Raw genomic sequence first — 27,298 nt, 5'->3', positions numbered from 1 at the left:
CACTCAGTGGCTTAAAAGCGTGAGTACATGACTGCACTTATGCTTCTACTAATATAAAAGCCACAGCTATTTTCCAAAAGAAACAGCTTTATTAGCCTTGAGTTTCCTTAAAAAAAAAAACCAAAAACACATTAAACCTAAAACTTCCCTAATAAATTTTAAAAAATTAACTATAGAGATAATATATATATTATAATACTAGGCCAGATATTGTGACTTTATAAATCTACTCCTTTTTTAGGACGCTTTAAAAGACAAACTTGAACATGAATGCATTTTTTTCATCTTTATTTTATATCTTAGTTTCCTTCTAGTTTTGATGAAATAAATTTACTATCAAACACACAACCACTTTTCAACTTCTGAAACCAAAACTTCCTTTTCTGAGAAGTTGTACCCTCAGAATGCTACTCCAGTTGGTTTACTGAGGACAGGTCTATTTTCCAGGCCCCTCGCTGGCCTGCGGCACTGCCCTGGCTCCCTGGATCTTCCCAGCAGCGCTGTGGTCTGCAGTTTCTCAGATTCTCGCTCCTGGATAACTTCCTGACACTGTATGCCTGCGACTTAGAGACTGACAGGCTTAGCTTTACCGTGTGTGTATGCTGTTAGGTGTTATGTTAATGCTCCCCCTCTTTTTGACTTCCATCTTTTTGCTGGCACATCAGATGCTTGTCAAAAGCACGGCTTGGAAACTTACTCTACACAGACAACGTGGCCCTGCAGACCAGGCCTGGGGGAAGTCAGGACCCCTGTGCCAACCCCTGCTCTGTCAGTGGCTTGCTGTGTGACTCTGGGGTAGTCACTTAATCTCCCTCTCTCAGATGCCTCACCTGTAAAATATGGATGATATTGACTGAATGCTCTTGCAGGGATTGTGTAGGGTAATAACCAATTAGTGACTATAAAGTACCTCTTACTACAAGACCAAGTGAAACTTTGAAATCCAGACAAAATACTCATTAACCCTTATTAGGAAAGAGCATTCAAGTTTTCTCATTGACAAGTTATATTTTTTTGCTATATATGAATATTATCTTCTTGTCAAAAATCTTTGGACCTAATTGAATAAAACTTCTAATTTACATTTTATTAAGAAAATAAAAAAGATATTTTTATCTCAGACCAGGTTTAACTAAAATTAGTGTATTTAATTTACATTTATGTATTTAATGTAGAAGACTGTCTTCTACTTGTGGTCTCTTTTCTATAACCACCCTCAGCTGAGATCCTGGGTATATTAAAATAAAAAAGTGTGTTAGCCTTATTCCCTCTAGAGAAATGGTAAAGAAGGTGGAAAAGGATAAATCCCACCCTAACCAATATTAGCTGTATCTGCTGTGACCGTTACTTGAATAAATACACCTAAGAGACATGTTCTACGTTAGGGCAAAGCCAATGTGGGATCAGAAAGGGTTAATCAGCAAAACCAAAATTCTGATCTAAACCTGGGGCCATCTGGAGGTGAGTCTCAGCTCACAGAGGGCTGGACTTGCAGGCTTCAACCCCAGCGCTCCATTTCCTGGCAGCTGACTCTGGGTGAGTTGCTTCCCTCTCTGTGCTGCAGTTTCGTCCTCTGTAGAACGGGGACATACAGGCAGTATCTACTTCATAGGGTGGTTGTGAAACAAAGATAAACCAAAGTTCTTAAAACAAGGTCTGGTAAATGCTCAATAAATGCAAGCTATAATGGCTATAAATTTAAATCCTTCAAAAATATTTTTCTTAATAAAAAATCCACTGCTACCCGTCTCTCCATCTGAATGGGTCTATGACAACCCCCGCTGTGTGGAGTGGAATAGCCACAGCCAAGGGCACACTGGTGCGCGCAGAGGCCGCTGCTGGTCACTGAGGCGACTGCTCCAGCGCAGCGCAGGCCTCACCAGGTCACAGGTAAGGCCAAACTGAACGCGACTGGCTCTAAAGTACGCTGGGACAGTAAAGAGACTGCTGGGCTCATGTTCTTAAGTAGCAGTTTTTGGGGACTCGAACACTGTTATGCTCTCATATGCTTATTCCATTAACCCAGGGACCCTGTAATTAAGTCGAATGACTGACTTACCCTACCTTTTCATTACAGTTTGATTGCTTCAATCCGTTGTAGTGGTAGACAGTAAACGACTCTGGACCAGTGGAGCCCTATTTTATGTAAAGTACAATAAAAGCTTTAAATCAGGAAATTTCTGCTTTGCAATTAAAAATAAAAGGCAAGTTCCTTAAATCCTCATTTTTTGTATGGGAATCATATGATAAAGGAAGAAACTTAAGATCTATGGATTTATTAAAACCAGAAAACCAAAAAGCCATGCGAAACTGCTTCTGGGAAGGCCTGTGGAGGGGAAGTAGCCATTTTTGCTGTAAGCCCCTCTGCCTCAGTTTCTTTTATGTCTGTGACTCTGCATTATTATTTTAAATGTTTTTTAAAGAATTAGTTCCTAAACAAAAGTGTCTCTCTAAGATGTACATCTGCATTTTCTCTGCCTGAAAACCATTTGTTCCTTTCAATAAATATGGAAATGCAATAATATCACTCTTATTCAGACCACAAACAAATATGCCCCAAACTTCCAGTTTGGTCTGCAAAATCCAATTAGGGGTTTTCCATTCTAGAAAATGTAATTTGAATATTGCCAACTTTCAATCAGTGAGAAATAAAATCACCACTTTGGGAGAGTTCAATGCCACCCAGTAAGGACAGGGTCCCCGATAAATCACTATCTTTGGAAAAGTTATTCCCACTGCTTTAACCTTGGTGCAGGGCACGTGACCTGGTACTCAGGGCCCCTGAAACTGCCTGCAACCCTCCCCCCAGCCGCTGCAGCCCTCTCCCATCTCCCCCCATGGATACTGAGACAGCACCCTCCTTGCAATCTTCTCTAATTGGAACTGAGGGAAGAGAAAAGAGGAGTTGGGAGAATGAAGCACCTTTACAGAGAGAAGAGACAGGGAAGGGGAGGCAGGCCCGCTCAGTGCCCACGGCCAGTCCTCCCTCCTGGTGCTGTCCTCCCTCTCCCAAGCCAATTCAGGCTGCGTGCAGTGACTTCCAACCAAGAGTCTTCAATCACAAAGACCCAATGGACCCTTCCAGTCTTATCTCCAGTGACTTGCCTTCCCTGAATTTTTCCTGAATTCTCTTTTAGACAAGGACATTACTCATCTCTCCACCAAGACACCTATTGTTTTTAACCCTTTCAGCATTCTTGATTTTTTTACTCTTCTCTAAAATGCCCTTTTGTCTTCCTTTCCTTACTTACTCAACTCCTTCTCATTTTTCAAGATCTGGTTCAAATCTTAGCTTTTCTGTAAAGATTTTCCTGATCATACTAGTTGGATTCTTTATTACTTTTAAATCTTTATAGTAATAACTTTCTAAATAATTAATTTGGAAATGTACTACATTGTATCATCTCTTTTGTTATTTTGAAAAACTGTTTAAAGTTTTAACTGTTTTTAACTTTTCACGTGTTATATTCTCTCAATTAAAATCTAAGGTCCCATAATTTTTTTGTATCCCACCCAAAATACTTTACGAAGTAGAAAAATCAGTACCTTGTTAATTTCCTGAATGATATCATGAGTCTATGTGCTCATTTGCGTAGATAACCTTGCTCTTGTTTTTGAAAGTTTAATTTGCTTTAACTTAAAAAGTAAACATTTTGCTGTAATTGGATAAAATTTATATTCTCTAGTACCAGTCACTAACTATTGGCATGAAGTACTGAAACACCAGTGCGGGTTGTGCGGCACACCGGGCCAGCGCGGGCTGCTTCCAGCTGTGTCCTCACTGGCAGCATGGGGACAGCAGAGCACCCAGCTTCCAAGGCCATAGTGCCTGGGGCAACACGTGCACTTCGCAGCTGCCCCTGCGGCTGTTCCTAACATAAGCTTTCTTGAACTGCTGATGCAGTTCCCTCATTCCCCCCTGGATCCCCCTGGATCCGCCTCTACCTCATGCAAAGAGCTCTTCCACAGCGTGCTTCAGCTTTACGCATTTGTTAAGGCCCTAGAAGTCAGACAAATCTTTCCCGCTGTTCTTCTGACAGTTCTGCGGTTTCCAGTTACTTATTTGCCTGAGTAAGCAGTGCTTACTGAGTGACCACCAGAGTGGGGCAGGGTCACCGCATGCCCTGTGACCTGAGAAGGGGGATGCCTGTGGTGTGGGCCGTGACCAGGAAGGACCTGTGGTGGGTCCCAAGCTCCCCAAGAAAACTAACCTGGTTTTTCTTAATGCACTTATCAAAATTTTAATAAGTTCAGCAGCCTTTATTGTGATATCCTCAGTTACTTTTTGAATTTTACCTTACTTTATTTTCTCATAATAACCATAATAGGTGCAAGTTTAGAAAATATGGGTTCTTTATTTACATTACCAAAATTAATGTGGATAATACTGTCTATTCTGCTAAAGATACTTTAAGTCTGAGACATCAAATTAACAATTAAATCTCAAATTTAATCATTATATCTTTAAATTTTCCCACTAACAATTTCACAATTTTTCTATTTGGCAATAAATGTTTTTTAATACAGGTAGACTAAAACTGGCATTTTTATTAAAACAATGACCTTCAATTGCTATTGTCTAATGAGATGGCCATGATAGAACTAGCCAAGCGCGTTGGTTTAGTGGTGGAATCCTTCACTTAGCTGAGAAAGGAGACAGGTGCAGGATAGAGAATTGGCTTGCCAGCACCTCAGTCTCCAAGCTGGAGACCGGCATGGATTCCTCCTGGGCGAGCTCCTGCCCAAAGCCCAGGGGACGGCACTGCCCAAGCACAGCCCCACTCAAAGCCCGTTCTTCCTCGACGGACGTCACCTGGAACTCAGGCTCGCTAGTGGAGCTTCTTCAACACACAGGTGCTTTTACCTCCCTCCCCGCTATTTAAAAAAGACACAGACCAACCTGTTAACAAGAATTAGTTGGGAGAAGGGAAACAGGGGTGGGAGTGAATAAAGGAACTCTCTTTTTACTCCTCATACTTCTGAAGTCTATCCTTTCATTAGAAAAACAGTATCTTGCGTGCAGAGTGGTGCACACACTACCACTCCCCTCACTACACACTGTCTTCACCAAGCAAAGTTCTTTATTACTGCACTGGAACCCATATACCCTTCTCTCCTTTCTGTGTGGGAAAGTCTTTACATAATAATAGTGCTTTCTCAGTCTGCACACTAGACCATTTTAAAGGAGTAGGAAAAAATGCTGAAGCAATCACAGATGACCATCTCAAGAGAACGAAACAATAAATATAGTTCCTCAGCTATGTTACCTGATCAGGAAAAAATTCTTGAAGAAACGGACCCAATAATATGATTCCTAATCCTTCTGGATCTAATTTATTCTTCATGAGGTTTATACTATGGGGAGAAAAAAGGAAAAACATTGGATACCAAAGGAAAAAAAAGCAGCTTATTTTTCTTCTTTTGTGATTAAATTACTTGTACTATAACACATTCGACTGCCAAAAATCCTGAGAGCTGTTCTTTTTAGAACCTTAATGACAAATACATAGGAATGACATCTAATTTGCCAAAACCTGGCTATTTTTAAACAAGCGGAATCTGTTACTATTTAAAATTTAAATTACGGCGATACTTTGGAATATTGTTCCTTATTAGGTAAAGTAATTTAAAAACCTAGGCTTACAACCTCCCAAAGGCAAATTCTCTTTGCTTCATAGGCATTTAACTTTAAAAAAAAAAAAGTTTATTTTAAGCCCAAGGAGAGAAAGAGATTCATAGTAGAGTAATACATCAGATCATCAAAAACATCTCTTTAAAAAACTTACTTCCAAGAATCTAGTGAAATGGTGGCTTAAAAGCCTTAGACAATGTACCTTGAAGGTTGAAGAGGAAATGCTTCTCTCCAAGGGCTAATACAGACTGAGTTACGAGTGGCACGCACTCTGCTGGTCCAGCTCAAAGTGGACAATGCTTTGCGGAACTCTGACCACTTAGATATAGCCACGACTGAGGAAGAGGTTAACTGTTATGTCAGGGAAGGCAGAGGTGAGTAGACTGCAGGTGGAAGAGTTTTAAAACCGAAAGTGGTCTTTTCAAAACATTTTATTCTCCATGTTATCTACCAAACTATAAATGGCAAGTTAAAATACCTATTATATTACATGTAAAAAGATGACATTTTAATGCATCTAAGCTGGTCCAGGAGGTTATGACATGGCCCAAAAGAGGTCAAGATCATATTATATTTAATGAGTTGAACATACTTGTCCTCCATAAATCCCTATTAGTGTACGGGCCAAAGTACAGAGTGCGTAACTCAGTCCAATCTTTTAGCCACTTCCAGAAAAATAATCTGACTAAATCATCAGTACTAACTTTATAAGTCAGGGTATATCTATTCTGATGAAACAAGAAAATAATGTAGATGAATACAGCTGCCTATATAAGAATTTGAAAACAAATTCATTTTTCCTTCTTCTTTCTCCTTGTTTAAGTAAAAACATAACACAAAACTGATAGAATTGTCAGTAACCAAAATTACTCATGAGCTTATTTCTCTTTTGCAAATTAGAGCTGTACAAACAAGATGACCTCTACTTTGAAATTAGTTTAGAAGAAATATAGTAACCATCATTACAACACTTACTGGACTAGTCCAACTCTCTCTGAATTTCTCCTCTTTAAGTTGGAAATAATTATTATGCCTAACTATTGAGAAGAGATCAAGTCACAGCCCTAGGTAGTAAGAATGAGAACTATTAATTCAGATGGGATGCGTGTACAAATGTTTATATGTACTTCATACTTCCAAAGAAAACACATCTGAATTCATACTGTGTATACCAATACAGTTTATTTTACTTTTGCTGAATTCCCGTCAGATATTTTGCAAGCTAAAGTTTTTCCATTGTAAGATAAAAAGCTTGCAGAAGGAAAATAAAATTGTGCATAAAAAAGGAAAAGTTAGCATGGATCATAATTGATCTCTATTTTGTTTCCAAATTTCATTGGTATATGTAATCCATTTAATTAGAAAGCTGTTTTCTCATGGATAGTCATTAAAGGTCCCAAAGTTATGGAGGAAGTTGTAGATGTAACAATGCATAAACCACAATGGTGACTATGAAGACACTGACAAGGTATTGATGGTAGGGGATGTTGGAAACTGTATTTGTAATAAATTGGGGTCATTTATAAAGGTTTTAGATTAGTTAAGCTAATCACTGGCATTATCATCTTCAAAGTCAGAGCCTGCTGGTTATTTAAGCAGGACCCTAGCAGTAGCTGCATGACACAGGACTGGCACTGTTACTACAAAACAACAAAAGACACATATAAAATCATAAAAAATGGAAAATGTTTGGCAGAGAGAATAAACAGATTTCACGTTTACAGGAAGAGACTTATTTTTAGCACTTTAAAAAAAGCATGACAATAAGTCCAGGGGAAAAGAAGCTCATCCTAAGCATGTTAAGTCTCTGCTATAACAATGATTAATCCAAGTTCTTCCTAAACTTTGCTTTACATAAATTATTGGGTTTCGTACATGCAGGTATCAATAAAGATTATATATATATAATGTTTTAAATTTAATGCAGTCTTTTTGAGTTGGCTAATAATACTTCCTATTTAGCTTACTATTCAGGATCCGAAACAAGGTCCAACGCTTTCATCACATCTTCTAGAAGTGAATCAGGTATGAACCCATTATCTGGAAAAAAAAAATCATAAACAACTTGAAATAAGAATTTACTGAAGTAATACTAATATCACTGATCAGATTCTAGAGAAAAATCACATAAAGGGATAGGAAAATTTAAGTTTATTTCAGGCCTATCATTACTAGACATGTTACTTTTCCTGGGTACACAGGAAAAGATTTATTTTCAATGTTAATGAGTTTCTACTAAAAAAAGTTAAGCAAATAACTTCTACCTGAGAACACTAGTGAAACCTTAGTCAAAGTAATTCTTCTTTCAACAGGGTTACAAATCTAAATGGTTAAAAGTTCTTTTCTACTTAAAGGTATAACTATTTCTTTAAGTAATTAGGTGTATCAATACAGTTTGGCCCTTTAAATTCTATTAAGGGAGAATGGGTGTATCAGTGGTTGAGCACCTGCTTCCCATTTATGAGGTCCTGGATTCAATCCCCAGTACCTCCTAAATGCTTTTAAGAAACCCAACGGAAATAATTCTTTACAAACACATTCCCTATTATAAAAATGTTTTTAAATTTCTGAAAGAATGTGAATGTGTTCCACTGTTATTCAGATAGTAGACAACATATGAGCAAGAAAATATTGCCCTATAACAGACTTGATGATTTAAATAAAAGCCATAGATTTCATGAAAAAAATTCAAAGCTGAAATGAAGAATAGAAACAAATGTTGATGAAGACATTTTAATGGAAAATATTCCCTTTTTTTTCAGCTTGATGAGGGAACAGAATGGGTAAATTGCCCAAACTCTGATGATGCAATAGCACATGACACACACACAAAGTTCACAGAGTAGTTTGAAACAAGCAAGTATTTATTTCCTTAAATGTACAGTGTCTGACTTCCCCTATCCATTTACTCATTCCTGAAGACTGTCTCAGTTTTAAAACAACTTCCAGCACAACATCCTTTTCAGGGTTAGATGATTTTTTAAAAACAATCTTGCCATGGAGCACAAGAAGTCCAAAAGCCCTGCCCCTGTAAGGGAACAACAGAATAAAGGGTAGTTGTTCTTCAGGATTTTGAATGACACTACTCCTATCAGAGAGGAAATGAAGATGCTAAAATTTTTAAAAAGAACTTTTCTATTCTTAAACCTCATAAGCAGATGCTGACTCACTTGAAGACAGATTGGCCTTAACTAAAAGGCCAAGAACCATTTAGGATAATTAAAAATGAACAATTTTTAAAACGAAGGTTTAGAGTAATTCTAATATCAAATTACCAGTAATTTGAGGTAAACAAAATAAAGAAGGACTAGTTTGAAGGCACTTGTGAAAACATTCAAGTTTTGTGAGCTTAGCTTTGATGACTTTGAAAGGTAGGAAAAAAAATATTTACTTTGCTTACTTAGGTCACAGCTAAATCTCCCACATGTGAAACAGGCTTTATTTGGCCACCAGTGGCTATTTTTGAAAGGATTTCTCTTGGTAGGTATGATTTGTTAAATAATACAGTAACATGTAAAAATAAGTTAAAAAAAAAATTTCCAAATCTCCTCTTCCAATCTTGGGCATATTGTCTTTGAAGTACTGAAAAAATACTGTATCTCTAGTTTTAAAATACTCCATGCAGGAAATAAGAGAGTGCACATGCACTCAGCAGAAGCAGTGTGCAACAAAGAGTTCTCCAGGAGCACTGGCTAGCACTCGACTCCCACCCCGGGAAGAACTGGCTGCAGTGACTGAACCGAGGTGAGAACGACGACAACAAACACAGCAAAGTGGCCTCTGAGCACCAGGCTTAACTTACACATGACTAACCTCAAACTTAAACATTCCGTAACATTTTTAAGGTATCTATGGGGTTTACAACTGTCAAACACAAACATAAAGGAGTGTAACCACAACTGTACCAAGTCAGTGACTCTTATTTCCTACATGGAGTATTTTAAAAGTAGAGATATAATAATTCAAAGACAATATGCCCAAGATTGGAACAGAAGATTTGGAAATGTATTTTTTTAAAAACTTATTTTTACATGTTACTGTATTCTTTAACAAATCATACCTACTAAGCTAAATACTTCAGAAAAGGAGCAGAACCAGTAATCCCGAAAACAGATGAATCCTAGGTCATCTGGCATTTAGTCAACTGGTTCCTCAGAGTATATGGAAACAGGCAAAAGTCAGAGACACAATGTAAGAAGACCTCAATACCAAAAGCAAAGGGAATCTGAGAGAGTACAATTTGTTGACTAGTTAAGCAGATCTAAGAAGCACTAAAAGTAAAAGTAGAATTTGAATGTTAAAGTTAACCATATGAATATAAACATCCTGTAGGCTTCAACACTCAGAAGAATGGGGAAAATGAAAAGATACAGCAGTTGTCATGGTAAGCAGCTATTGCATAAACATTAAAATACAGTTAAATGTGTTTGAAACATTTGAAAATGGAAAGAAAGCTGTTTATGTGAGCAAAAAAGTCACATTATTAAGTGTGCTGCACCTAGGCTGAGGGAAGGACTGACTCAAGGCGAAGAGCCCCGATAAGGAGGCGTGAATGTGGACCAGGTGAGCTAGTGGCCTGGAGGTAGCACGACTGCTCTAAGTGTGAGGAATCTGAGATGAGCTAAGGAGAGAGACCCACCAATCCCGCTTTCTGTGCTGAGTGAGGGGGGACCAGAGGGGAGAGCAGGAAGGCCTCTCGGAGAAAGGCACCAGCTGAATGAGTGCTGCAGGAGGAAAGCAAGTGCCAGAAACTCAGGCTGGACAGAGCAGGGAAAGGGCTGCACACGTCTGAGCCAGAAACAGCCATGGTTCCTGCAAGCCACTTCAGCTGAGAGGAAGCAAAGTTTCTTGGGAACAGAAAATAAAATTTAGATTTAGTTAAGTGGGAAGTAATGCTGTGTGTTTTAGCCAAAGAATTAAACGCTGAATTATTTTTATTAAATTTTCTATTATACTGTACCTTACAATGCATTATTAAAACTTCAATAATGGATGCCTACAATTTAATGAATACTCTTACTGAAGGAAACACAGGGCCTTTGCCCCTGGTAGTCAGCCATTTTCAAGTTGAGCCTCTGGGTCTCTTGGCGTCTCTACGGGTTGACCTGTCGGCTCCCAGGTAAAAGAAGAGCTACTGGGGGGCAGGGGCCCACCCCTGAACCCAGGCCTGCTTTGATGCATAGAGGCTACTCAGTGACATTTGTTATCTTATTCAAACTAGTCCAAACTTCAAGTTTAAACAGAGTTCTCTGCCCAGGCCCCATGGTCGAACCCCATCCAGCTTTGTGAACTGTAGGAAGAAGCGCAGAAAAAAAAAAATGGGTAGCTTATTTATAACTTGTCGAGCAAATTCACTGCTATTATGTGATGGAAAAGCTGCAAAACAAATAAACAAAACATGGCAAAACACAGAGAGCAATGCCTGGGGCAGCCAGTCAGAGAGTAGTGGTGGAGCCAAGGACCCAGCCAGGGTGTGTTGCACTGAGCCATCAAGCCAATTTCAGGAGAATGTCTAAGGATCAGTGTGTATTTATCTCAGTCTTCACCTACAACAGTACAGTTATTCTTTTTTTTAACTACACGGGGGACACCCCTGCGTGGCACAGCACTCCTTGCGCGCATCAGCACTGTGTATGGGCCAGCTCCACACGGGCCAAGGAGGCCTGGGGCTTGAACCGCAGACCTCCCATGTAGTAGACGGACACCCTAACCACTGGGCCAAGTCCGTTTCCCCAGTTATTCTTAAAGATTAAAAAAATTAGCACATAGAAATCATTCAGACAAAAGAAGCCTGGAAGTAAATTTCAGCAACCTCAAAAAAAAAAGAAAAATAGTATCAGTCTTTAAAGTACTCTTAATTTTTAACCAAAACACTTATCCCTTGCACCAATAAGGTTGTTTCTGGAGAAGTATTCTACCAAAGGAGATGGGAAGAGAGGAGGAGGAAGAAGAGAAGGAGAAGGGAAAGAGGGAAGAAATGAAGAGTCCTTTATGTGTAATGGCAAATCAGCAAGCACCCCTCAAACGCTGCCTGGAGGAGTACAGGGACCCCAGTGTCTGGCAGTCCCCGAGGAAGCAGCTCTGCGGCACAGTGACATGGTTGCTTACTGAGCACCTGAACAATCACGTGATGCAGACAGCAAGTTCGTTCCACAGAGAGAAGACTGCAGGTAGGAGCTGGCAATCAAGAGAGGTGGGATTTGAATCCAGGCTGGGGGCACCACAGGAGCACTTCCAGCAGCTGAAAAAGTACCTTCCTGCTATCTGGAGGCATCCCAAAAGAATCCCTTTTTCTCCATTACCTTTGACCACACCACCTTTTTATTTTACCATTAAATTATAATAATTCCCAAACAACATGAACCTGAGTACACAGTGCATACCCAAACAATTTTTCCCATAAAAGGAACACTCAAAAGCCAAAATGTAACACTGTATTTAGGCTGAGTCCCTTTAGGTCTGAGCACATGTAAATAGTGTTTGCTTATTTTCATTTCTGATTTTGGGATTATGCAAAAAACCGAATCAAATAATTATAGAGGATTTGTCAAGGTCCTGCTGAAATTAAGATGTTGGTAGTATTTAGAATTAGAAATTAGAAGTTCAAAAATACATTTTTGACCTTAATTTATAGGCTTGGTATCCAAATAATTATTCCACTCCTAAGATGCTAAAAAATCGGATTGTTCAATTAGAATGTCAGTCAATAACAAATCCTATTCCAATAAACTAACAGGTAAAAGTAAACTTAAATTTAGAAAGGTAAAATAGTCAAACCTTTAAAGAGGATATGGTCAGACAGAGAGAAGGAAAGACCCCTGTGCCTGCCAGCACACCTAGACTTGGTCTTGGTTCTCTCGACCAGGCAGGGGCCCTGGAGAAGGGCACCCCTCTCAGCAGGCAGCTGTCTCGAGAGCCTTGGCCCACCTCACAGGCTTATGGAGGGACTCAATGAGAGCAGGCAGGCAAGTGCTTTATAAACTGAAGTGATGCGGGCAAATGCCAGGCCTTCGTATTTCTCCCCCAACAGGGCCCCAGTTAAGCCAGGCTCAGGTTTCAGAAGAATTTGTCGCCTGTTTGGAACACAGGTGACGCGGTCTCCTAGGGGCAATGTCACCCACGGTGGTCAGCCTACTGCAGCACACACAGGTCCACCTAGCAGAGACGGGAGGGCGCGACCAGGGCTGGGCAGTGAGATGAAGAGGCACAGATAGTCCTGGGGCCGAGCTCAGATCTTTTCTTCAGTTTCCTTGCAAGTATTCTGAGGAGGGCGACAAAGGGCAACTGTCTGGACACCAGTACTGTGAGTGCAAACAGGACTGCCCAGAAGCTTGTTCAGTGTGAGAACTGTTCTAATGGACTTCCTGGAAGATGGTGAAGAAGCAAGTAGGCAGAGCTCAACTCCCTCACAAAATACAATGGAGAAAGGGCAAAAACCCACCGGAGGGAGCTGCTTTGAGAATCTATAGAACAGCAAAGTGCTGAGCGTCATCCAGGAGGGAGGAGACAGAGAGACAGAGAGGCCAAAGGGAAACTGAGTTACTGGCCCCAGTGGCTGGAAAATGCATACAGTGCACCCTCAAGGTAAACAGCCTTGGTAAAGGCCCTGGCTCACTGCCACCACATGAGTGGGAGGGAGTGCTCCCTGGAGGAAGAGGTGCAGAGGGCTTTCTTTTCAGACTGTCTGGCCAGCTGAGCCCCCTTTGAGTCTCAGAGAGGACTCCAACCAGCACTGAGGCAACCCTAAGGAGAGGGGAGGGGGAGCTGAGCAGGCAGACTGCCCACCTGGCTGCCCTGGGAGAGAGGAAGCAGGTCAGTGAGGGGCAGAGACAGGCTCCTCCCCAGCTGGGCCTGGCAAATGGGAACAGGGGCACAAAGAGCCAGGAAAGCTCTCAGAAGCCTGCCTAACTTGTGAGCAGGTGTAGCGCAGTGGGGGGACTCCTGCCTTGCATACACGAGGTCCCTGGTCCGATTCCTGGTGCCTCCAAAGAGAAGGGACCCTGAGGATGGCCCAGACAGCACTTTATAACAGGGAACATTGGAGAGATTTTTTTTTTTTTTTTTTTAGTTTTTTTTGGATCTATTTTTTAATTGGTTCTTTTTTTTTTTCCTTTACTTTATTCACCAAAACCGGGTACGTATCCTTCAGAGGGCACCCTGAAGGGTAACTGACTGATGAGCATGGGTAGCCTAAGAAGCTCCCTAGGGGCCCAAGAAGGAAGCCTGTTTTTCCTGGGTTGTTTTTGTTGTTGTTGTTTTGTTTCCTGTTTGTGGTCTTTTCCCTTTCTTTGTTTCCATTTTTTTTTTCTTTTACCTATTTTTTCTACCTAATTCCTTTCTTTTCTTTCCTTCATTTTTCTATCTTCTGTCTTCTGTTACTTTTCTTTCATTCCACCTTTTCTTGCTTGGCCTCCAAATTTTATTTCTCTCTCTCTCAATCTTTTTTTTTCTTTTCTTCTCATCTTTCCAGCCTTTTAATTCATTCTGTTGTTTTTCTCTATTTTCTCTTGTTCCATTTTTTCTATTCCACCTTTTTTATTCTTATTCCTTTGTATTTTTATGATTTTTTACTCACATTACTTATTTTCCTAGCTCTTGTACAGTTCCTTTTCCACCTTTTAAAAATTATTATTATTATTATTCTTTTTCTCTTCTTATCTCTTCATATCTCTTTCCTTTTCTCTGGTCCTAATATTTTTTGCAAGGTAACACAGACAGTTACAAGGATATAGAATAAAAGGAACCAAGTATCAAAAAGGAACTCTTACTACACACAGGAAAAAAAAACCCAACAAAATAAAACCCTACAGTAGAAGAGAAACGAACCAATGGAATAAGCCCATCAAGATAAAACAGATGCTTAGACACCAACAAAAAATCACCAGCCATACTAAGAAACAGGAAGACACGGCCCAGCCTAATGAACAAACTAAAACACAGGAGGGGATGCAAAATGCAGAACAACTAATCAAGCGTGTCCAAACAAATAACATAAATCAACTTAATGAAGTGAACTAAGAGATAAAGGATATTAAGACGACACTGGGGAACATACTGAAGAAACTGTAAATATAAATAAAAAGATAATGGATATGATGGTGATAAATGGCACAATGTAAGAAATCAAAAATATACTGGAAACTCATAATGGCAGATTTGAACAGACAGAGGAAAGAATCAATGATATAGGAGATAATACACCTAAAATCAGACAGACAGAACAGATAGATAAAAAGATAGAAAAAAATCCAGCAGGGACTTAGGGATTTAAATGACAACATGAAATGCACAACACAGAGTAGGCATCCCAGAAGAAGAGAAGGGGAGGGGGCAGACGAGTACTGGAGGAAATAATGGCTGAAAACTTCCCAACTCTTTTGAGGGACATGGACATACATGTCCAGGAAGCAAAGCACACCCCAAACAGTTTAAATCCTAACAGGCCTGCACCAAGACATATACTTGTCAAATTGTCCAAATGTGCAAGACAAAGAGAAAGTACTGAAAGCAGCAAGAGGAAAGAGAACCATCACATACAAGGGAAGCGTGATAAAATTAAGTGCTGATTTCTCATCTGAAACCATGGAGGCAAGAAGGCAGTGGTATGACATAGTTAAAGTACTAAAAGAAAAAAACCCGTCAGCAAAGAATTCTGTATTCAGCAAAGCTGGCATTTAAAAATGAGGGAGAGTTCAAAATATTCACAGATAAACAGAAATTAAGAGAGTTTGTCAACAAGAAACTGGTCCTTCAAGAAATATTAAAGGGAGTTCTGCAGGTTGAAAGGACAACACAGGAGACAGAGCATTGGAGGAAAGTATAGGAAGGAAGATTATCAGTAAGAATAACTAAAAAGATAAAATAAATAAATAAAAACAGCATACAACATATATAAACCTGAAGAAAATATGGCTAATGTAAGTATCGCCTTTTTAGTAATAACACTGAGACACAGATTGGCAGAATGGATAAGGAAATATGACTCATCTATATGTTGTCTATAAGAAACACACCTTAGACCCAATGATGCAAGGAAGTTGCAAGTGAATGGTTGCAAAATGATTTTACAGGCAAACAATAACCAAAAAAGGGTGGGAATAGCTATATTGGACAAAATAAAGACTTCATATGTGAAACTATTGCAAGAGACAAAGATGGGCACTATATACTAGTAAAAGGGGTGATCCTTCAAGAAGAAAGAACAACCATAAACATTTATGCACCTAACCAGGGTACCTCAAAATACATGAGGCAAACACTGGGAAAACTAAGTGGAGAAACAGATGCCTCTACAATTAAAGTGGGGGACTTTAATAATACACCATTACCACCATTAGACAGAACATCTCAGCAGAGAATCAATAAAGAAATAAAGACTTTGAATAATACATGAGAGGATCTGGGCCTAATAGACATATACAGAACACTACACCCAAATACAGCAGGACATATATTCTTCTCAAGTGCATATGGATCATTCTCCAGTATAGACCACATGCTAGGCCACAGAAAAATTCCCAATGAACTCAGTAAGACTAAAATTATACAAAGTAATTTCTCTGACCACAGTGGGATGAAGCTGAAAACAGTAAGGGCTAGAGAACCAGACAGGCACAAAAATATGGAAGTTAAACAATACACTTTTAGACAAACAGTGGGTCAAAGAGGAAATTTCAAAAGTAATCAGTAATTACCTTGAAATGAATCAAAATGGCAACACAACGTATCATAACCTATGGGAAGCAGCGAAAGCTGTACTGAGGAGAAAATTCATAGCCATAAATGCATATAAAAATATAAGAGCTAAAATTGAAGACATAACTGCACACCTTGTAGGAATTAGAAAAAGAACAACAAACTAACCCCAAAGGAAGTAGAAAGAAGGAAATAACAAAGATTAGAGCAGAACTAAATGAAACGGAAAATAAGAAAGCACTAGAAAAAATTATAAAACCAAAAGCTCATTCTTTGAGAAAACTGACAAACCTTTAGCTAGACTACAAAGAAAGAGAGATGATGTAAATACATAAACATAGAAATGAAGAAGGGGATCATCACCACTGACCCCACAGAAATAAAGAGTGTCATAAGAGAGTACTTTGAAAAACTGTATGCCAACAAGATGGATAACTTAGATGAAATGGAAAAATTTATAGAAACACACAAGCAGCCTGTATTGATGAAAGAAGAAACTGATGAACTCAAGAGGCCAATCACAAGTAATGAGATTGAATTATTCACTAAAAACCTCTCATCTAGGAAGAGCCCAGGACCATTTGGCTTCACAGGTAAATTCTATCAATCATTCCAGAAAGAATGCCAATCCTGCTTAAACTCTTCCAAAAATAGAAGTGGAGGGAACATTGTCTAACTTATTATATGATGCCAACATCATGCTAATACCAAAGCCACATAAAAATGCCACAAGAAAGGAAAACTACAGACCAATCTCTCTAATGACCCTGGCTGCTAAAATCCTCAACAAAATACTTGCTACTCATATTCAACAACAGGGCAAATGAATTACACACCATGACCAAGTGGGTTTCAACCCTGGTATGCAAGTATGGTTCAAGAGAAGAAAATCAAGCAATGGAGTACACCACATGAACAAACTGAAGGGAAAAAAACCCACACGATCATCTCAATCAACACAGAAGAGGCATTTGACAAAATATGGCATCCTTACCTGATAAAAACACCTCAAAAGATAGGAGTAGAAGGAAACTTCATCAACATGATAAAGGGTATATATGAAAAACCCAAAGCTAACATCATATTCAATGGTGAAATGCTAAAAGCTTTCCCTCTAAGATCTGGAACAAGACAAGGATGCCCACTGTCACTGCTCTTATTTAACACTGTTAGAAGTACTGGCTCAAACACTCGGCATGAATAAGATATAAAAGGCATCCAAATTGGAAAGGAAGAAGGGAAAATTTCACTATTTGCAGATGATATGATCCTATACATAGAAAGCCCTGAGAAATCTACAACAAAGCTTCTAAAACTGATAAATGAGCCCAGTACGGTGGCAAGATATAAGATTAACATGAAAAAATCAGTACCATTTCTGTACACCAATAATGAGCAATCTGAGGAGGAAATCAAGAAAAAAATTCCACTTATAATAGCAAATAAAAGAATCAAGTACCTAAGAATAAATTTAACTAAAGATGTAAAGGACTTGTACACAGAAACTAAACAACATTGTTAAAGGAAATCAAAGAAGATTTAAATAAATGAAAGAATATTCCCTGTTCATAGATAGGAAGACATACAGCACTGAGTGTCTTACCCAAATTAATTTACAGATTTAATGCAATCTCAATAAAAATTCCAGCAGTATTTTTCACTGAATTGGAAAAGTTAACTATGAAATTTATATAGAGGGGCAAGAGGCCCCGAATAGCCAAAGACATATTGAAAAATAAAAATGAAATTGGAGGAATCATATTACCTGACTTAAAACATACTACAAAGCTACAGTGGTCAAAACTGCATGGTACTGGCACAAGGGTAGACATGCTGACCAATGGAACAGAACTCAGAGTTCTCATATAGATCCTTGCATATACAGTCAACTGATATTCGACAAGGCCACTAAGCCCACTCAACTGGGAAAGATGACCTATTCAACAAATGGTGCTTGGAGTACTGGATATTTTTATCCAAAAGAATGAGAGCGGATCACCATCTCACGCTCTATACAAAATTAACTAAAGATGGAGCAAAGATCTAAATAAAAGAGCCAAGACCATAAAGTTCCTAGAAGATAATGTAGGAAAGCATCTACAAGATCGTGTAGCAGGAAATGGCTTCACAAACTTTACACCCAAAGCAAAAGAAAGAAAAGAAAAATAGATAAATGGGACCTCCTCAGAATTAAAAGCATTTGTGCTTCAAAGGAGAAGAAGCCTACTTACTGGAAGAAAATATTTGGTAACCATCTATCTGATAGAGGCCTCATATCCAGCATATACAAAGAAATCCTACATCTTGAAAATAAAAAGACCAACAACCCATTTAAAATATGGGCAGGATATTTGAAAAGACAATTCTCCAAATAAAAAATACAAATGGCTAAAAAGCTCATGAAAAGATGTTCAATATCACTAGCTATTAGGGAAATGCAAATCAAAAGTACAATGAGATATCATCTTACATCCATTAGACAAGTGACTACTAAAAAAGCAGAGGACCACAAGTGTTGGAGAGGATGTGGAGGAAAGAGAACCCTCATCTACTGCTGGCAGGAATGCAGAATGGCCCAGCCATTGTGGAGGACAGTTTGGTGGTTCCTCAGGAAGCTAACTACGGAACTGTCATGTGAACCAGGGACATGAACAGATATATACACATCTATGGTCATAGTGCCATTATTCACTATTATTGCCAAAAGTTGGAAGCAACCAAAATGTCTATCACTAGATGAATGGATAAGCAAACTGAGGTACATACATACAATGGAATATTACTCAGCTGTAAGAAGGAATGCAGTGTCAATACATGGGATAACATGGATGAATCTTGAAGACCTTATGTTGTATGAAACAAGCCAGGCACTGAAGGACAAATACTACATGACCTCATTGATATGAATTAAGTAAATTGAGCAGACTCATAGAGGTATAGTCTGAAAGAGAGGTTTACAGGAGAAAGGAAGGGAGTAGAGCCAATACCCATATGGGCAAAATCTATGATAAGGTGGAAGGGCGTGGTTGGGTGTGACAGTGGTGCAAAGATGTGACTGGGCTTGGTGGTGCTGATCTGTGAGGGGCAGCAAGGTGGGTGGGTTGGGTTGGACTGTCCATGCATTTGGGGGAAGGGTCAGGGGAAGGAGCAGGTGAACTCTGAGGAGCTGCAGATCTGTGGTTAAAACTACAATGTTGGGAATGTTCTTCAGGCAAATATGGCAAGGGAGTATTACTGGTATAGGGTGTCAGGTCTGGGGGTATATGGGACAGGGCACAACTGGGGCAGGCTACTTTGGAATATTAAGTGTTCATCTTGTCATAGTGTGCTATATCAGTTGGTGAAGACCCACATAATATACGAGAAAATATTAAACTCCCATCCTGGGGAGTCCTGCTATGTTCTTAATTAGAGGGACAAGAATCCCTCAAGAACCTTAGCAATGCCTAATAAAAGAAAACAGATTAATATGTCAAACACTCAATATTATTGCATGTAATTATGAATATTATTCTTCAAAAACTGAAACTTAGTGGTTACCATAAGTTCCGAGGAGAGGGGGAGGGAAGAATAGAATAGATGGAACACAGGGCATTTTTAGGGCATTAGAATTGCTCTCCCTGATCTTGCAATAACTGATTTAGACTATTTTAAATTTTGTCAAAACCCAGAAAAGTGTATGGTCCAAAATGTAAACCATAATATGAGCCATTGACCATGGTTAATAGCCATACGTCTGGTGGCGGACTTGGCCCAGTGGTTAGGGCGTCCGTCTACCACATGGGAGGTCCAAGGTTCAAACCCTGGGCCTCCTTGATCTGTGTGGAGCTGGCCCACATACAGTGCTGATATGAACAAGGAGTGCCGTGCCACGCAGGGGTGTCCCTCACGTAGGGGAGCCCCACGCGCAAGGAGTGCGCCCCATAAAGAGCTGCCCAGCACGAAAGAAAGTGCAGCCTGCCCAGGAATGGCACCGCACACACGGAGAGCTGACACAAGATGACACAACAAAAAGAAACAGATTCCCATGCCGCTGACAACAACAGAAGCGGACAAAGAAAGAAGACGCAGCAAATAGACACAGAAAACAGACAACCCGGGTGGGGGGCGGGAGGGGAGAGAAATAAATAAATAAATCTTTTTTTTAAAAAAAGCAATACTTCAATATTTGTACATCGATTTAAAAAAATATACTATCTGTATGTAAAATGTTATTAACAGGGGAGAGAGGAAAAGGGGGAAGGTGTTGGGTATATGGGAATCCCATATATTCTCTATGTGACTTTTCTGTAATCTCAAGCTTCTTTAAAGATAAAATGAAAAAACTAACATACTGGGGAATATATGGAAGAAAATGTCACTGTACATACAAGGAAAGAGGTCTTATAGTGATGAAAGACATGATGTCTTAAATTTTAATATTTCAAATTAAAAGTATTTTTTGTATTTTGTTATTTTTAAAACTATTATTATTTCAGTTTCTTATTAGTTTTATTTGGTTATTTGTTGACTTCGTTTTTGGAGAAGATTTGGATCACAGCAAGGTCACAACTGTGGCAGGGGTAGATCACTGGTTTGGGGTGTCAGTGATGGGGGGGATGCATGGGGAGGGGCTCACCTGGGGCATGCCTCTAAGGCATCTGAATATGTATTCATGGGACACTGTCTTGGTGGATGGAGACCTGCACAATAAGGGAAAGAATACTGAATTCCCATCCTGGGGACTTCTGCTACGTTCTCTAACAGGATGGCAAGAATCCCCGAAGTACAAGGGCAGTGCCTAATGAAGGAAGGCAGACCATTATGCCAGGTCCTTGTTATTGATGATTGTTCTTATTAACCTTTCCTAATGAAATTGAAACTTAGTCTAGTATTATATATTGCCTAAGAATTACCTCCTGAAAGCCTCCTTGTTGCTCAAATGTGGTCTCTCTCTAAGACAAACTCACCATATAAACACACTATCTTCCCCCCAGCATGAGACATGACTCCCAGGGATAAGCCTCCCTGGCAATGAGGGATTACCACCAAGAGCCAACTAGCAATGGAGCTGGAAAAAGACCTTGCCCAAAGGGGGAAATGGTAAATACAAATGGGTTTTTATGGCTTAGAGATTTCAAAGTAAGTCAGGAGGTCATTTCGAGGTTACGCTAATGCACCTCTCAGCAGAATCTCATTGACTGCAAAAATAAACCATGCCTCAAACAGCAGGGCTCCTGAGGACTCTAGAGCCAACCAGACACTAAAAGCAGGGCAGTAAGATCAGGAATTTGGCACTCTTTCAATGGACCTTACTTTGGAATTTAAGCCCCTAGTGTAAAAGAGTTAGACTCATTTAGAGTTTCCCTACATATGGCTCTTCTGCCCCTTTTATTTGAACCTAAAAGTAGCACACTTGTTAAATATATGTCCCAGAGTTTTAAATCTTTGGTGCATCCATGTGCCAATTAAGCCCTGAATCTCAGGAGAGTTGCAACACCTACTCTTCAGTTTACTGGACTCACCCAGGACAACTAACAAGGAGATGATGATGGACAACACCCATCCCAAGGAACAGAGTGTTTACAACTGCAAGCAAGATAGTTTCACCCATCCGGCCCATGGAATCTAAGTCCCCTCTCAATCAGAAGCAGAGTGGGCACCACTATCCCCAAATCCTCAAGATTGGGGAATGAACAATGGACTAAAGTAGACTTACTATTATCCTGCTATAGAATTATTATTATTCTAACAATGGAAAGAACTTTTATCATTGACATAAGCCAAGGACTCCAATGAAGGTCCCTGAGTTTCCCAGGAGACGCTGGCTGTTTGAAATAGAAATGGGAAATTTCTCCCTGAATGATGAAATCATTTCCCCTTTTAAGGCCTCAACTGATTGGATGAGACATCACTCATTGTTTGAAGCCAATTTCTTCAGTTAATTGTAGATGTAATCAGTCATAGATGCAACCAACTTACTGATGATTTAGGTCTACAAAACATCCTTGCAGTACAATTAGTCCAGTGCTTGCTTGAAACAACAGGATACCGTTACCTGGCCAAACCTAACCATCACTGCCTCTTAATAACTCAGTTTCCAATCCGGCTAAGTTGTCACACATAAAATTCTATGTATAACCATTTTATTTAATCAATTTTCTTTCTCTAGTAAAAACACACCAAATTTATTTTTACATGCATTTCTTAGGACTCAACTCTGAAAAACTGCCATTGATAAAACACTGTGTTTCAGTAGTGATATAAGAAATTTTAATGCTTCTTGGTAAATTAGTAGAAGAAAATAGTACAATCCCAGCTAGCTCATTAATAATTTTAAAAAGTTCACTAAAAGCAAACACACTGATAACAATACTCTTATGACAACAGTCTCCCTACTTTAAGAACCTTGGTTTAAATATTAGTTGCATTACTGATGACATGTTTTAGCCAGCCTTGCATCAGTAGCCTTTTCAAGTTCAGGTCTTCCCATGCCTGTGAACGTTCCCTCTCTGAAGGCATTTCTTTATGTCTTTACCCATGATCAGTTCTGAGGTCTCCTAAGGTCTTCCAGCCCTCTCCTTGTTTGTTCCTTTCCCTAGAGTCTTATTAATCACACTTTCAATATCAGTTATAAATATTCACTAGTAAACGAACAGAAGGCTTCCCAAAAGGCAGATAACATGAGATCATATGCTTGGCCGTGGAATGCGTTGTGGTGGTTGCACTAGGATAAGAGGATCCTTGATATCTTGGCTGTCACCCCAAATCAAGAATAAAATGACATTAGGAAGAGCAGACTGCAACTCTGGGAAGATACACAGTTTATCCATCATGCTATCCTACATACTCATCTCATAATGTATTCCATTCTGCAAGGAATTTGCCTTTCAGACCATAAATAGTATCAGTACCAAATATGTCCTGAACCAGAGCAGGCATGTGTGCGAGAGAGACTGTGCATGCGCAATCCTCCACTGGAACAGGAGGTCTGTAGAAGGTGCGCATCTAGAAGGGGGTTAGAGACGGCAGAAAACAAAGCGTATACCTTAAATAAATCCTAGAGGAAGCCACATGAAATCCCTCAACTTGTTCTCTGAAATGTTTCTTTACATATGATCATTAATTTCCTTGGTTATTCCAACAATCTCTTGCCTCTAGCATCTACATTGTTCTTCTTTCCACTCAAGTCAAACATTTTACTGACTTTTTTCTCACACGTGAATCACTATCTTCTGCCTGTGTTCATTAAAAAAATCACTTCCTTCACTTTTTGCTCTCATTTGCCACTGTGATCCCCTACCCCAAGTCTTCAAGATAATTTTCTAACTAATCGAAATTCACAATATTTCTTTGAACCTTATATTATAATATTTAAACAATTTCATTTTCACATTTACTTGTTAAGAGTTTCTAAAAATTGTCCTTAGTTAAGATTGGTCTTTAGTTCAAAATGTACCAAAAATATTTGGAGAAAGAAACAATATATAACTTTTCCAACAAAGAATTCAAGATGGCAGGAGAATGACTGAATTCTGCCATTCACAGTGATGTACATCACACAGGAATGATTCAATTTCAACTTGTTGATTTATTAGGAGGCTAAATTCATTAAGTGATAGGCAAACATAAAGATGTAAATTGCTTTTACTTCCTTACCCAAAGATTTAGAATGAAATGTTACTTAATATTTAAAACATTATTAATCCTATGTGAAAAATACATTTATGTTTCTTAAATTATGGAAAAGGTATAGTGGAAGAAGGAAAGAAGCTGCCTCAAAGCCAAAAAACTATTATAACAGCAACAATTAACACAAGATGTAGAGAGAAGGGGACTCACATTTATAAAGTACCTACTATGTTCTAAGCACTGGACAAGGCACTTCGTACAACATTATTCATTTAATCTTCAAATACCTCTAAGATGTAGATGCAATTGTTCCCATTTGATAAAGGAGAAAATAGATTTGTAGATTTCTAAGTATCTTGCCTGAAGTTGCACTGCTAGTAAGTAGTAAGAGAAGGGATAGACGTGGATTTTCAGAGAGGAACACAGCAGATCCCCATAGGATAAAAGAAGTGTCAAGATAGAAAAAACAGTATTCGCAAAGAGAACTGAATTCATTCAAGAGTTCATAAGGACTTTACTTACCTAACAACTTTGGGTTTCTACATGGTAACTTAAAATGTAACTTAATACATTTGGTTTTAAAGTTATACATGAAAGTCAATGAGTTAGCTGTAACAGTTTAGTCATAAACATTACCAAAGTATATAAATGCAAAGATGATCAAAATATCCAGGTAACAATGGCACAGTGGACATTTTAGTGATATATATGTACATTTTTCAAAACTACCATTTCTTACTTAGAATATCTAAGCACAGTTTCAAGAGAGGCACAATTAATTATGTAGCAATATTCTGGAAGGCTGACTTACTTAATATTCATTTAAACAAATAAAGAAGAAAATGATTACTTTTCAAAGAGCTTTTTCAGAAGCTGGTACTTCGCACCTTTGACAATGAAGAGCAAAAATTTAAGATTCAAGTGACAATAATTCCAGCCCTCTAAGAAATGTGAACACCATATACCACGACAGAACTTGACTAGTTCAGGATGGGTATTTATTTCCCATTTTCTCGCTTAAAATTTAAGGAATGCAACCTACATTTCAGTCAATAATACATGAAGTCTTTTGACTAAAACTCAGGTTCAAGTATCAGTGTTTTCAACTACAAAAAGAGATAAGACACTGAGTTATGTTAGTAAAATAACGGAATCTTTTACCTTCTGGGTCATAGGTTTGGAAAACTCTCCTGGCTTGTTCTGAAGGAGCCTCAGGGGCAACTAACGCCATATCCTGAAAGATAAATAGCCACAGACATGGAATTAAAGCAAGCAAAGCAGAACGAGGGCTGGATGAGGGAATGGCAGCATGTAGAGTCAGAGGACTGAGCTACTTCTATACCATAGGTGTCATTAAGGAATTCGCATACTCTCTGAGTCTTAATTTCAACATCTAAAAAATGGGAATTACACTCCAACACAGAGAACTTTTTTGAGAATTACACGTGATGCTTTATATAAAAACACCTAAAAACTATAATACATTATACAGATAATTACTATAAAAATGGAATCTGCAAAAATTAAGGACTTATAGATTTGATTTACATTGTGTCTGGGCAAGACTATAACTTAAAATATAGTATTGAATATTAAAAAATAAAATCCAGAGATTATAGCAAGAAACAATACAATTACATTCCCATGCAGTTGAAATGTATTACTTTAGCATGCATGCTATATCAATATCTAGCCAAAGATCAATCAAGTTCTACAGGTCCAGAATTTTAACTTTTCCTAACTCAAAAGAAAAACTCTAAAGGCAGAATTATTTCATTTTCCCACAAAATGAATTCTCCATCATGAGTTACATTTTTCCCCACAGTAAGCAATGCTACTATTTATCAAAGTATGAAGATTCAATGTTGTCTCTGATTCCTCACGAACCTTTACTCTACCTATCTAGGCTGTTATGAGATTCTACTTCTTGAAGGACATGTATCCAGAATCCAGGTTCCATTTTTATTTCATTCTAGTCCTAGCTTGGTCTAAGTCTTTGCCTGTAACTGTATTCCCTTAGACTAACCCTACCAGAGAATTTGCTTCCAAGTATGCCTTCCTGTCAGCTCAATCCATTTTAAGAAGTTGTGGGGTATAAATTTTAAATAAAATTCAAATAAAAATTTTTGTAAGAAAATAACTTTTCGTCCTAATCATCCCACCAGTTTAACCTTGCTCACAGATGAAGAAATCTACAGAAAGAATTAGAATAGTCTTTATACAAGAGGATTTGGTTCCTGAAAACCTTAATAGAACATTCAGTTCATGTGGAAAACAGGAACGGAATAACAAGGCAATCTAGCAATCTATGCATGACCTTACACGTTTTTAATGAATTATAATAAATACAAAACAATAAAAATAAAAAGACCATCTAATATTTCATAACATTATAATAATTGGTGATATATGACTATTTTTCCCTTTCCTGAATTTTCAATGATACTTGGCAGAAAATGACATGCTAAGTGCCACATTTTCTTCTGGCCAAATTTCCAGGCCTCTCTCTGATCAAGTCCTTTATTGCTGGAAGCTTATGCAGTAAGTTCTTAATCCATTCCTGTGGGTGTGAACCCCTGTAAAGATGTTATTTTTAGTTAGGTGTTGCGCAACCAAATGAGGTTGGTGGCTATGAAGAAAAAGCCACATGGAGGAAAAGCCCGAGAAGGGAAGCCCAGGATTGTCAGTGGCCAGAAACCTACCAACCCTGGGAAGAAGGAAGCATTACAGCCTCTGAAAGGGCGAGCCAGGAAGTTCCTGGAGTTATTCAACCCACTGGGTAGTATTTGTCATAGCAGCTGGGAGACTATTACAAACAATGCCGGGCACTTAACTTCAAGAGGTCATTTCATGCACACACAGTTGTATCTGCAGGGCAGAGCACCAAGATAGGATTGCTGGGTCAAAGGGATTTTGTGATTTTGATAGATATTGCCAGATTCTCGGGTTATGTTCCTTAACCTAGAAGGAACATTACTTCTTAAAACCATCTTTCCTTTTCCTGACACATCATCAAGGTAGCCCTACCCCACAATGAACTTGTGGTGCTAACCTGGTCCCTTCTGTTGGATTTAGGAAGCTGCTCACACCCTCAAACTTCAATTGCAAAACTTTCTACATTTATTCTACTGTAAGCTCGAACTCCCTTACCCATTTCAGCCCTACTTCTCTTTTTTTCTTTTCAGTCCTTCCCTTTCCAATGGCTGTTGGAGTTTGTGGATGGACATCGTAACAGAAGTTCTGGCAGTGGAGGTGTGTAGCTGAATATTAGATTTTATAATCATTCCTTCTATTCACCTTCTGCTCCATTTCAACCTCTCTTGGTTACTATATAAGTGAGAGGGAAATGCATGAAATGTT

The 27,298-nt window shown here is 38.8% G+C and overlaps 1 protein-coding gene across 5 annotated transcripts in view; it reads right to left on the bottom strand.

The window, feature by feature from the left end:
- Positions 1 to 27,298, bottom strand: part of MINDY3 (MINDY lysine 48 deubiquitinase 3) — a 113,223-nt gene that overhangs the window by 1,865 nt on the left and 84,060 nt on the right. For 2 of the 5 annotated variants that reach the window (XM_012522709.4, XM_058297920.2), the window contains 4 exons: positions 25,100 to 25,172; positions 7,600 to 7,672; positions 5,268 to 5,355; positions 2,060 to 2,136 (listed from right to left, as the gene is read on the bottom strand). In XM_012522709.4, the coding sequence (XP_012378163.1) occupies positions 2,060 to 2,136; positions 5,268 to 5,355; positions 7,600 to 7,672; positions 25,100 to 25,172 (311 nt within the window). The remainder of the gene's footprint in view (positions 1 to 2,059; positions 2,137 to 5,267; positions 5,356 to 7,599; positions 7,673 to 25,099; positions 25,173 to 27,298) is intronic. The other 3 variants (XM_004451980.3, XM_012522708.3, XM_012522707.3) reach the window with 2 other exon arrangements.

This window comes from Dasypus novemcinctus, chromosome 5 (assembly GCF_030445035.2).
Source record: "Dasypus novemcinctus isolate mDasNov1 chromosome 5, mDasNov1.1.hap2, whole genome shotgun sequence".
Taxonomy (NCBI): Eukaryota; Metazoa; Chordata; class Mammalia; order Cingulata; family Dasypodidae; genus Dasypus; species Dasypus novemcinctus.
Note: the sequence above shows the minus strand (reverse complement) of the source record. Positions and strands in the feature narration are given on the sequence as shown.